General features: G+C 31.4%; 1 protein-coding gene across 1 annotated transcript in view; it reads right to left on the reverse strand.

Moving 5' to 3' along the window:
* LRRC7 (leucine rich repeat containing 7) overlaps window positions 1–12,686 on the reverse strand; it is a 518,594-nt gene that overhangs the window by 80,264 nt on the left and 425,644 nt on the right. The window contains exons 23-24 of the mRNA XM_053693367.1: window positions 11,744–11,836; window positions 6,034–6,108 (exon numbers count right to left, since the gene is read on the reverse strand). Of these exons, the coding sequence (XP_053549342.1) occupies window positions 6,034–6,108; window positions 11,744–11,836 (168 nt within the window). The remainder of the gene's footprint in view (window positions 1–6,033; window positions 6,109–11,743; window positions 11,837–12,686) is intronic.

A 12,686-nucleotide genomic window follows, 5' to 3' on the forward strand; every position in this document is an offset into this window, starting at 1 on the left:
AAACAAATTCAAACTACTGCATGCCTTATTTTGAAGAACATATCTGGATTTGTAATTGGAGAAAGAAGGCTAGCCACTGTCATTATTTTAGCAAAAACTTCAGCGTCTTGGTGTTCTTTATAGGATAATAGCTGCTTAGGCCAAATAGGTAGGGACAGATATGTAACAGGGTTAGGTTTATAATGACTCAAAATTGGAAAAAATCCACATTTTCAGACTTTAATTACAGAAAAAAGTTGGGGAAATAAATAGTTAAAGTTTATTACAATTTCTTTTTTTTTACTCCACTCAGTAAATTTTTTTATATTTATTGTCCTTTTAATTTTTTTTTTTATCAGTTTGAAAATTTTATAATTACGTTTTTCAAACCTCAAAACACTTCATTGTTATCATTCATTAGATGGTCGGATTTAATTTCTGTACATTTCATAGCTTAAAGGTACAATCTGAGCTATATTTGTAACCTTTTATTAAACAAAAAATGATGTTCTATATTAACATATGAACTGAGTAGGCTTAAACATTGAAAAGAGATAAACACTGAATGTCACTGGAAACGGGGAAAAATATTTTTCAATAGGTTCAAGGTATTGAATTTAAAAAGTCCAAAGTCATTTAAAAAGCTGTTGTAAAATTATTTTCTTATTGATTGGAATACCAGTTTTAAGGTACGCCCTATACAATACAAATGTATGCAAAAAATTGGTTAATATAGGAGTCTAGAACAATTTGGAATGGATTTGAATTTGAAAACACCAGGAAAAGCTCAACATATGCACAACAGAATTGTGATTGGTTCTGTAACTGGGCATCTTATAAATGTCTATGAATAAGACCAGGGGGGCGAAACGCGTAAGACATTACTAGGAGCAAGCTGATACTAATGTTTGGATTTTAAGCTTTTTTGCACTAATAAAATAACTTTTTACTATAATCGCTATTTGTTTTGACTCGCTGGTGTTCTATGGTTTTTATCTTATAAATGTAGTTTGACTGTTAAGTATCAAGAGTGCTTTGTTATAATAAACAATAAAGAATATATGATTGACTTCCTGTAGGCAGCGCAAGGAAATGGCAGCAACTGCTTGAAGCTCTACAGAGACTGTACTTAAAGGGATATGAAACCCCATTTTTTTTCTTTTGTGATTAAGAAAGAGCATCCAGTTTAAAAAAAATAATTCCAATTTAATTCTATTATCAAATTTGCTTTGATCCTATGATATTCTGTGTTGAATAAATACCTAGGTAGGCATCTGGAGCGCTTCATGGCAGCAAATAGTGCTCTTGCAAATGGATAACATTCTTGCAAAACTGCTGCTATATGGTGCTCCAGAAATGGGCCAGCTCCTGAGCTGCTTTTCAACAAAAGATACAACGATTACGAAGAAAACATTGTAATAGAAATTAATTTGAAACTTGTGTAAGATGTCATGCTCTATCGGAATAACAAAATAAAATATTTGAGTTTTATATCCCTTTAAAAGCATACTTTTCTGCCACTAAACCTAGCCATCTGTTTCTTCCATGTCAGTTTATCTTTCCTTAGCCAGAGAACGTCCTTAAACTAATACTGGGCCTGTTCAAACAGAACGGACTGTACAGCTCTTACAGGTATTGTCGTCTAGATGATCTAACTGGATGTGGTAAATAACTTTTGTTCTATAGCACACTGGAGTGTCAGAGGCTGTGATTACAGTGATTTTTATTTAGACGTCACCTGAGTTTCTGATCGCTGCTCACAATGGATTTTACGTGTTTTACAGAGAAACACTTTACGGGATTTATCACTGATAGTGTTGTTGTAGCCTTGGCACCAAAAATAGATCCTATTGACATCTGACTTAAATGTCCAAGAAAGAAGTGTGCTTTTCTGTTGATCTAGAACTGCAGTCCAAGGGGCCGATTTATTAAAGTGCGGACGGACATGATACGATATAGCGTATCATGTCCTCTGCACATCGATAAATGCAGACAACATAAGCTGTCTGCATTTATCATTGCACAAGCAGTTCTTCTGAACTGCTTTTACAATGCCACCCCCTTCAGATTTGCGGCCGATCGGCCTCTAGAGGGGGTGTCAATCAGTCTGATCGTATAGGATCGGGGGATTGATGACCGCAGCCTCAGAGCAGGCGGACAAGTTATGGAGCAGCAGTCTTTAGACCGCTGCTTTATAACTGCTGTTTCCTGTGAGCCTGAAGGCTTGTGCGGAAACAGGGGCATCAAGCTCCATTCGGAGCTTGATAATTCGGTCCCCAAACATCAACTTAGAGAGCTGACTGTGTTTAAGGGGATAACTGACTTGCTAAATTGAATAATCTTTGAATCTACAAGTGGTGTCTGAGCTGGGGTGGTGACATCTGGATTCTTGGATCACATATTTGGACAGTTCTCATGTCTGGAACACTTGGAACTACCACGTACCTGCTTCTAAAGCTCTAATGGGCTTTTCATTAATAGAGGAACTGTCTTTACACCTGAAGTTGGAATATTATAAGCTGCAACTACTGTTTTTTATCATGAAGAACTTACGCTGCTTCTATTCTACAATCATAAAGCACAGGAATTTTACGAGTTTCTTTTTATGAATCTCTTGCTGTACGAGTAGTATTGGATAAAGAGCTCACATCTTGGCTCAGTGACTCAGATTACACTTGTTTAGTACAAATTTAATAAAATTTATGTTGGGGCTACTGACCCTTATTTTAATGTATGTGGCCCAGATTAAAAGAGGAGCACAGCAATATTAGTGCTATTGAGAGTTAACACAGCTTAAAAGGGTATCTTTATTTAAAAAGCAGTAATGTAAACTACATTTAGCCACCAATCAGGAAGCGTTACCCAGGTGCTGAACCAAAAAAGGGCCGTCTCTTAAGCTTACATTTCTCTTTTAAAAAAAAAAAAATGTAACCAAGAGAACAAAGAAAATTTGATATTGGGAGTAAATTAGAAAGCTGCCTAAAATTGCCTGCTCTATCTGAATCATGAAAGAAAAAAATTTGGGTTTCATATCCCTTTAAGTGAAATCAATAGCGCTCCTATTCTCTCACTCATATTACAAGTTGAAACTGTTTATTGTTTTTCACTTTTTGGCTTTTTTTGTTTGTTTTCTTTTGGATTCTCATTGGGCTAAGTCATTAATTTCACTAAACATAGCTGTATTTTAGTAGGTCATCTGGCTCCCTCTAGTATGGAGAACTTTGGCCACTTAATTGTCATAATTCTATAACTACTACTTTTTGTGACTCCATCTAGATTCCTATTATGATAATAGCTTCAGATCGTTTTTGCTGTGGTTTATTATATTCACATTTAATTAGATGTAGAGTTTGCTGATGACAACTAATATCTTATGCTAATTGTAGTGCCAGCTGTAATTTGCTTTGGTGGAATGTCTCCCTTTCCTAATGGTTCAGACTTTTTCAGTTTTTTTTTCTAGGATATTACATAACATATGTAGCTAAGAAGTTTTTTGTTTGTTTTTGTATGTTTACTGTGTATGCACAAGTATAGATCACTTGTGAATATCCCTAGCATTACTCGCTTCATTGGCGACTTGCCTGAATTTTGTTAACATGATATTTTTTTTAGTTTGCTAATCACTTTTTTGGTCAGGTTATGGATTAGTATTTTTCTTATAGACTGTCTAGTTCACAACAAGTTATTGTCTATTATTCTTCTTTATATTCATACTTCTTAGATTTTATGTTATTTGAAATCTGTATTAGAAAAATCCAAACTGAGTAGGTAATAACTTAGCTCACTATTCTTTTTGACTTCCATGCCTACAGTCAGTTAAAAATAAAATTAGGAAAAAAATGTATGATTAAAACAAGCTTGAATTAATGTCTGCAACAATAAAAGACAGTCACTTACCTGGTTCCATAGTGCGACAAATAAACATGCAAAAACTGAACCACTGAAAACACCATTTGCTTAATTAAAGCGTTATCAAACACAGAAACAAGAAAATTCTATATGTACATAATACCTTTCTTGTGGAACACTATTTGTTAATATCTTTGTATATCCATGCATTTATTTATTAATATTTATTTATTATACTCTCTGTCGTGTAACATGTAAATGATACAGTTAGTGATGACTTAGTTGGCTTCATACAAGCTATCTGAGCAGGTGTGTGTAGTTTTTTTTTTATTCTGGTGCATGGGCACAGCATATATACATAGGTTGTTGAAACAATAAAATATTTTACTAGAAAGGATTTTTGCTTATATAAATATATTGCAAGAATAGTTTTATTCATAATCAAAATATATTCATGCACATTTCAGTTATTACCATCTAGTCTTTTAACACATTTTTATATTATGTGGTAAAATCAGGGTTAATCCACCCACTTCTAAAATATTATTATTCACCAAGTCCCACCACTGTGTAATTATATATCACAAATAATTTGTATTAAAGAGAGAGTAATCAAATTAACATACAATCTTTTAAGCCTTCCGTTGCAGTTTTCTGAAAGTATAATGTTTGCTGGGCAATTATTAAAGTTTATTTAAAACAAAAACAAATATTGCCTTTATGCTAATATACTATAATGGTGCTGGAAATATATTTGAGTTAAACATTCACAATATTCTTACAGCAAAATGAAACTTTTTCCAGATATTTCAGCAAAGTGTTCTAAGAATATTTTTATGAACAATAAAATAATAAAAAAAAGTCTCTTGAAAAGTCATTATAATGTAAAACACATAATTACATGGACAAATATCATTATATGTTTAACATTCATTTTGTAGAAATAACTTTGAAATTCCACTCTGAACACCAAAAAACTTTGCCTTACATGAATAAATTTGTTTATTTCAAGTTAATATGATTTCCCTATTTTGAATACTCAATTTCAATTAATAAAAAACATGTTAAAATAGAATATTGAATTGATTAATTAAATAATGGAATAAGCATTCACATATTAATTGCCATAATAATTACCTTGAATTCAATGTAAGTCTATGAGAATCAACATTTTCCTTATTTATATTTTTTCTTAAAGGGACACTGAATATAATTCTAAACTGTAACAAACCACGATTGTTTACATAGTATTGAGTGTAGATGTTAAATGAGCTTCAAAACTGCATAGTAAACATACATTTTGTACCCTTAAGGATTCTATTTTACCTCCTTGTTGGCCGCCTCACTCCACTGGGAATTTTTTTTTAAATTTTGACAGAAGATGGTACAACTAATCAGATGCTATACCGCCTGATTTATTGAAAATAATTGAGAATGATCCTGCTCTCTGTTCTGCCTTGTCTAGTTGTGGTATCCATGACTATCACACCACAACTAGACCCAGCAAAGCAAAGTGTAGGGAAGAGCTTTGATTTATAATTGGTCTGGTGACACAGTCTCTTGTCCACAACATAAAAGTGAAAAGGGTCAGGCATTACAGGGAGGTAAAAAATATATTTACTCAGTAATTTTAATGGTCATTTAAACACCTATGCAATCAATACACTGCAAAGACTGAAATGTATTTTAATTTTAAATTACACTTATTGTCCATTTAAGGCTTAAGTACTAAATAAGCAAATCTAACATTCATTTTGTATAATATTTAAATCAAATGTCAAGGGGAATACACATAGGATTTTCTACTAGAGTTCCAGCTTGGAAAATGACCCATTTAGGAAAAAAACTTACAGTAGCTAACTATTATTATTATCGGTTATTTGTAGAGCGCCAACAGATTCCGCAGTGCTATAAACAAATGGGGACTACAACAAAACAATTATAGGGATCAAATGGGTAGAGGTACTATAGGTTTAAACCCTACAAAGAGGTTAAACACATGGGTAAATTGGAATTTATCAATGTGTTTTTAACCATTTGCAAGCAAGATACATATACTAGGCTAGTTTCAGTAATGCAGTTTTGAACTTTAAATGTGCCCTTTAATACACATTTTTCAAAGCGGAACACTAGGTACATGTCAACACATCACATAAATTACCAGGTCACATTGTACACACCATATTATGTTAAGAGTGTACTCACCATTAGAATCTTATCCCCGGACCGGAGCACGCTGGATGCTGGTCCATCAGGCTGAACCCTAGTAACAAAGATACCCTATAAGTCAGAAGTAACATAGGTTAGGATTCTTTTACATGTATTCTACACTAAAGGCTTGACGTGAATTTCTAGTCTGCTAGATGATGTTGTTGGACCTCCATCGCAAGGAATGAAATGATGTGTATTTAATAAGATGCGTTGTTAAGAGAAAAGATCGGAATATACTTGAAATGCATTTCTACAGCAAATCATGCTTTGTCTTCCAATGTTAACATGCAACACCATGGGATGTTTTTTCTTTTCTTGCAATTTTAAACATTTATTGAGAAGAAATAAAAGTGCCATGTTACAGAGTTGAAATTCAATCAATAAAGTTTCACAAAAATGGAACATCAACATTTTTACAAACAATATTCAGTGGTGATCTGGAGCAATATGAAGATCTTATAGGTTTCTTCTGACAAGTAGTAAGTTAACGCATGTCAATATAAGGTTACACACTTATACCTTATTGTCAAGAAGGTCCCTGTGTTACAAGGAAACCAGATATTTTTATATGTATCTACTTTTGCAAACATGTACACTTCCGTATTGCTTATTCAAGAACAGAATAGACCACTCACTGAACCTATATGTGCATGAAGGCATTTCATGAGATAGGTATCTCTCAAGCCTTTTACAGGGTTATGGGAAAGGCTACTGCTTACAAAAGATAAATCTAATTTAATTCTTTATTTGAAATGAACCAAAATATTTATCAAAAGGACATCACAGTCATTGCTTTATATATGTTTGTGTGCATGTTTGTGTGTGAATATGTGTGAGTATGTATATGTGTGTGTATGTGTGTGTATTTATGTGCATGTGTGTATATGTATATATGTGTGTATGTGTGTATATGTATATATGTGTGTATGTGTGTATATGTACAGTATATATGTGTGCGTGTATGTGTGTATATGTATATATGTGTGCATGTGCGTATATATATATATATATATGTGTGTATGTGTATATATGTATATATGTAAGTTTGTGTGTTTGTGTGTATATGTATATATGTGTGTATGTGTATATATGTATATATGTAAGTTTGTGTGTTTGTGTGTATATGTATATATGTGTGCCTTTGTGCATGTGCGTATGTATGTGTATGTTTATATATATATATATATATATATATGTGTGTGTGTATATATATATATATATATATGTGTGTGTATATGTGTGCCTTTGTGCATGTGCAAATGTATGTGTATGTATGTGTGTATATGTATATATGTGTGATTGTGAATGCATATTGCTCCCCACCAATAAATCTGATAGTAGTGCGCTTGTTAGCCAATCATTTAAACTAAGTTCATTGTAGCAGATTTATTTTCATCTTGGTCATTTTAGCACCTTTTTCTTATTAGCCAGTGGATAATTTGTCTTTATGAACAAATATTTATTTCTTGCTACATTTAAATAGCAATTTAAATTGTAAACCTTTTAAAAAGTCTAATTGCAACTCTTTTATATGCATAATAGAAAATGTGTGAGTTAATTTCCTCTTAAACAGCTGACTTTGTAAAAAATGTGTAGATGATTTGATTTAAGGGAAAATGTACTCAAAATATATTTATTGTGCATTTGAGAAATTAAGTATTTACACATATGAATGTGAAGCAAACCTATTTAAATTGAAATGAATACATTAGTATAATTTGTGTACTTATTGGCAGTATGCCACTTACTACTAATACTCATTGGCTGATTTGGTCCAATTAGCATTGGCACCTTTCACTCAGTGAACATTAAGAGGATGTACTCAACTGACATTGCTTTACTAGTTTCAATTTAAACAACCTCCCCCCCCCCCCAAAAAAAAAAAAAAAACCTTTATTAAAAACTTCTCTTTTATTTGGAAGTTAGAATTTTTGAGTATAATGTCCTTTAAACAATTTTCAAACAGGAGTATTTAGAACTTTTAGTATATTTGGGGTTCCATAGAACTAAATCTTTGAAACTAACAATTACTTGCAAAAAAAAAAAAAAAAGCATTTGTTTCAATTGGAAATGATTTAATTATAATATTCTGAATATTATCATACACTTTTAATGTACTTCTATCAGTTTAAAGGGACATGAAACCCAATTTTTTTCTTTCATGATTCAGATAGATCATACATTTTTAAACAACTTTCAAATTTACTTCTATTATGAATTTTGCTGCAATATCTTGGTATTCTTATTGATGAACACATCAATAAGACAATGACAAGAGGCGTTTATGTTCAGCCACCAATCAGCAGCTAGCACCCCACTCCTGAGCCTACCTAGGTATTCTTTTCAACAAAGGATGCTAAGAGAACAAAGTAAATTAGATAATTTAAGTAAATTAGAAAGTATTTTAAAATGTTATGCTCTATATGAATGATAAAATTTAGGTTTCATGTTCCTTTAAAAGTCAGTACAAGTTTTTAATTCCTTGTGACACCCAAATGGCATTACCAAAAACAACAATAGTGATATTTGTTACATATTAAACATGTTTTTAATATAAAATACTTATTCTATTTGCTAAAAGTCTTTTTAGATTCAATACAATTTAGAGTCAATACAGTTACAATATATTTACTATTTCTCTTTCTTTTGCTTGCAAAAAAATGATTAAACTCACTTTTTTATTCTACACAGTAAAACCTGATTAAATATGGTATATTGATGTACTGTTGACTGGTACAGTGTGTACAGAACAGACAGCGACCACAATGAAATAAAATAAATACTAGGTATTGCTGTGCTTTATGACTCTAATATTATAAGATCAATTTTTTCTTGATCCAGGCTTTTGTAAGATGTTGAAAGAATCTTTACAGATACTGTAACCATTTGAGAAATGCATTGCTTTTCTTTTTTTTGTCATTCTGTGTTATCCTTCATTTGCTGGGTTTGCGTTTTTACTCCCGGTGGAAATCACAAGCTATCAGCAATACAGCCAGATATACTATCCGCTCCCTGGTGATTCCTGTATGTTTGCTGCACTTGAGGTTGATTTTTTTATAATGATTTAGATTCTAGAGTCCATAATCTTCTTAAAGGGATACTAAACCCACCAATACAGCCAATAATCAGCAAGCGCTACCCAGGTGCTGAACCAAAAATGGGCCGGCTCCTAACCTTACGTACCTGCTTTTTCAAATAAAGATACCAAGAGAACAAATAAATATTGATAATAGGAGTAAATTAGAAAGTTGCTTAAAATTGCATGCTTTATCTGAATCCTGAAAGAAAAAAACTTGGGTTTAGTATCCCTTTAAAGATCACACATTGCATGTATTTTTTTGAATTACAATAACATTATTGAATTCCGATGAACAATCTGACTAATGGTGCTCTTCGCTGTTGGATTTGAAATTTGGTATTAAATATTAAATTTAATATAATATAATGTGTTTTTATTGTTTTTGATAACTTATATATGTGTGTGAGTTTTTTTTTTTTCCTTTATTTTTTTAATTCCAAAATCTAGTGTATTACAATTAGTATATTAAAAACTAGACATGTGCATTTGGGTTCAGAGAAATGTTAAAAAAATACACCTTTTTTCCATACTCGTATTCAGCCAGAAATTGGCAGACCCCTTAAATATTGCATGCATCAAAAATGTAGTTGATAATTATGTGCGCTTAAAACCATTACACTAATGGTAGGAAACACTTTCCTATAGATGAAAAATAATTTATTATTTACAATATTTAGATGGAAAATGCTCCAAAATTTTAAATTTAAACTATTCAATAATGATTTAGCAATGTTCTTGTAAATTTATTGATTTGCGTGTCAGACAAAAAGTATGTAAGCTTCACTTTTGTTCTTGGCCAATCCTGACAAAAATGTAAAAATGTGCTGCTGTTGGCTTGTAGCAGTAGTGCTAACTACTACTTTAACTTTATTGAAGTTTCTCTGCTGCTTGAGACATTCCCCATACAAAATTGTGAAAACATGTTTTTTTTAAAAATAACAAAATCCAAACGACTCCCTTAAGGAAGGTTTTTATGGGATACAAAAGTCAATTAAATCATGAGAAAACCTAAAAGTAGATTTCATATGTATGATACTTTTCCTTTTATTTATCATGTACACAGCCATCTTACAACAGGAATTTGTCAATTTAAATTTGTTTGCAATGTTATTATGCACTATGTGCTTGTAAATACATTAGAAAAAAGTTAATATTTCCATGTCTTTTAAAGCAACATGATACTCATATGCTAAAATCACTTTCATAACTGTAAAGACACGACAAGAAAATATCACATGAACATCTCTATGTAAAATTGGAAGTTATTTTATCTAAACATTTCTTCAACTCACCAGAGTAAGTGTTTATTTGTATATTAAAAAAACAACCACAGCCAATCAACTTTATCAGTGCAAAGTTCAAACTTTGCTCTACTATGATCTCATGGGATTGCCCTGAAATCTTAATAGATTTAATAGTAAACTATCTTAAACTATACCTGCACATGCCAGATGCCTACTTCCTTGTAAGTCCTGGGACAAGCATCCTGATTGGATGTTTAAAGTTCCTTTACAATGAGGTGTGGCTATTGATTAATAAATATTTTCCTGTTTTCATGCCATATTTTCTAATCAGCTATTTACAGATATGCTGTATTACTTCTAAGTGAATCACCATTTGGGTATCATGTAAAACTGCATATGCATGTAGCCTTCAACTAAGAAAAAATAATATAAATTAAATCTAAATGATATTATGTTGTAGTATCATTATTCACAATGCAGACATTACAGATTTAAGTAGCTTGCACTTTAGTTATATTAAAACACTATTTACATTTAACAGTTTTCTGAATCTGCAACTTTTCACACCATTTGTAGAGTGTTAATCACATTTCCCGGAAAATCTAGCGATGAGATGCAATGAGATATTTGTACACATCTTGGAGTATCAGGTATACATCATTACTGCCTGCTTAATTTTAGTTACCCTGAAAAATGTTAATGCATCTATCAGTGTTATTGATGGACATTATATTATGATATTCAATAAAAAAAATTTTTTTTAGCAAAAAGATAAAAAAAACAGAACAAGAGGGTCATGATCTCAAGTTGGAGGTTACAGGTTCAGGAGAAATTGCAAATTTTACAGATATGGAACTGATTCATGGAACAGAATGCCAGTACAGATACTAATAATAAATATAGCAAATGATTTCAAGAATGCATGGGATATGTATAAGGCTATTTCAAGAATTAAATAAAGGGACACAAAACTCAACATTTTTTCTTTCATGATTCAGAGTGTGTAATTTTAATCAACTTTCCAATATAAATCTTAAATCTAATTTGTTTCATTCTCTTGGTATCCTTTGGTGAAAAGAATACCTCAGTAGGCTCGGGAGCAATAATACATTACAGGGAGCTAGCTGCTGATTGGGGCTGCACATATATGCCTCTTGTTATTGGTTAACCAGATGTGCCCAGAACCCCCCCCCCAAAAAACAAACAAAACTGTAATACATTTTGAAATGTAATCTTTTAGATGATACCAAGAATGAATTTGACTACATCGTTTCTTTCAGTATATGGTTATCCTACCTGTAATGGTATTTGTGTTTTCACCAGTTAAACAGCTTATAAAAAATGGTCACATGAAGGATATCATTTTCACATGCCGCCTTACCTTGTCCGAAGGTTTGAATGGATTTCCTTGTCCACTTATTCCACCACTGATACTAAATCCAAGTCCTGGATTTTTTTCTATTCTTACGCAGTACTAAGTTAGAAAAACAAGAAGAAATAAAATGGGTATCCACAAATTCTACATGGTTGTTTCAATAATTTACCAGGAAGTGCATAGCATAATATTAATTGAAAATTGATTAATGAAAATATATATTATAATATATCTGGACCAAAAAATCCAATATGTCCAATCAGTCATGGTGTAATAATTTGATTGAAAATCTATGGCACATAAATTTAAATAATGGGCTTAAAATTCCCACTAATCCTGAGTAAAAAAATGGAAGTGGACAAGTAAATAAATCTTACTTTTTCCTATCTTTAACATTGAGTGGACTAGTAACTTTTTGCCTCTGGGATAGTAACTTTTAACCCCTGACTAGTAAACAATAGTGATATTTTCCACCACTATATAATAGAGTTTAATGTGTCATCTATCTAATAATGTGGTTCTGTTACATTAAAAGTACTAAAATATTATTGGAATAGTTAGATAACCTTACAAAACAAAATTTTATTAACTGTAATAACTTTCTATATATTCTAAAATCATAAAATGTTAAAATGTTAAACAGAAATAGAACATACATATTTGGCATGCATGAATAGTTTTTTTTAATATCTAATAATACCTCAGATACAATATATTTCAGTTATTACAACAATTTTGCAACTTTTTCTTAGAATTCTTAAATAATAAAAAGTAACAATAAATACAATTTTAAAACAAAATTTGGTAACTCAAATGTTTATTTACTAATCAAACATTTAAATGCCCTTGGATGATTTCCATTTCAAAGATATTAAGTAATTGTTTAAGCAAATATGTTAAGTAAAAATAATCCTACTAAGGATTCAAATGAAAACAGAGAGGAACTCAT

The sequence above is a fragment of the Bombina bombina genome, chromosome 10 (assembly GCF_027579735.1).
Source record: "Bombina bombina isolate aBomBom1 chromosome 10, aBomBom1.pri, whole genome shotgun sequence".
Taxonomy (NCBI): Eukaryota; Metazoa; Chordata; class Amphibia; order Anura; family Bombinatoridae; genus Bombina; species Bombina bombina.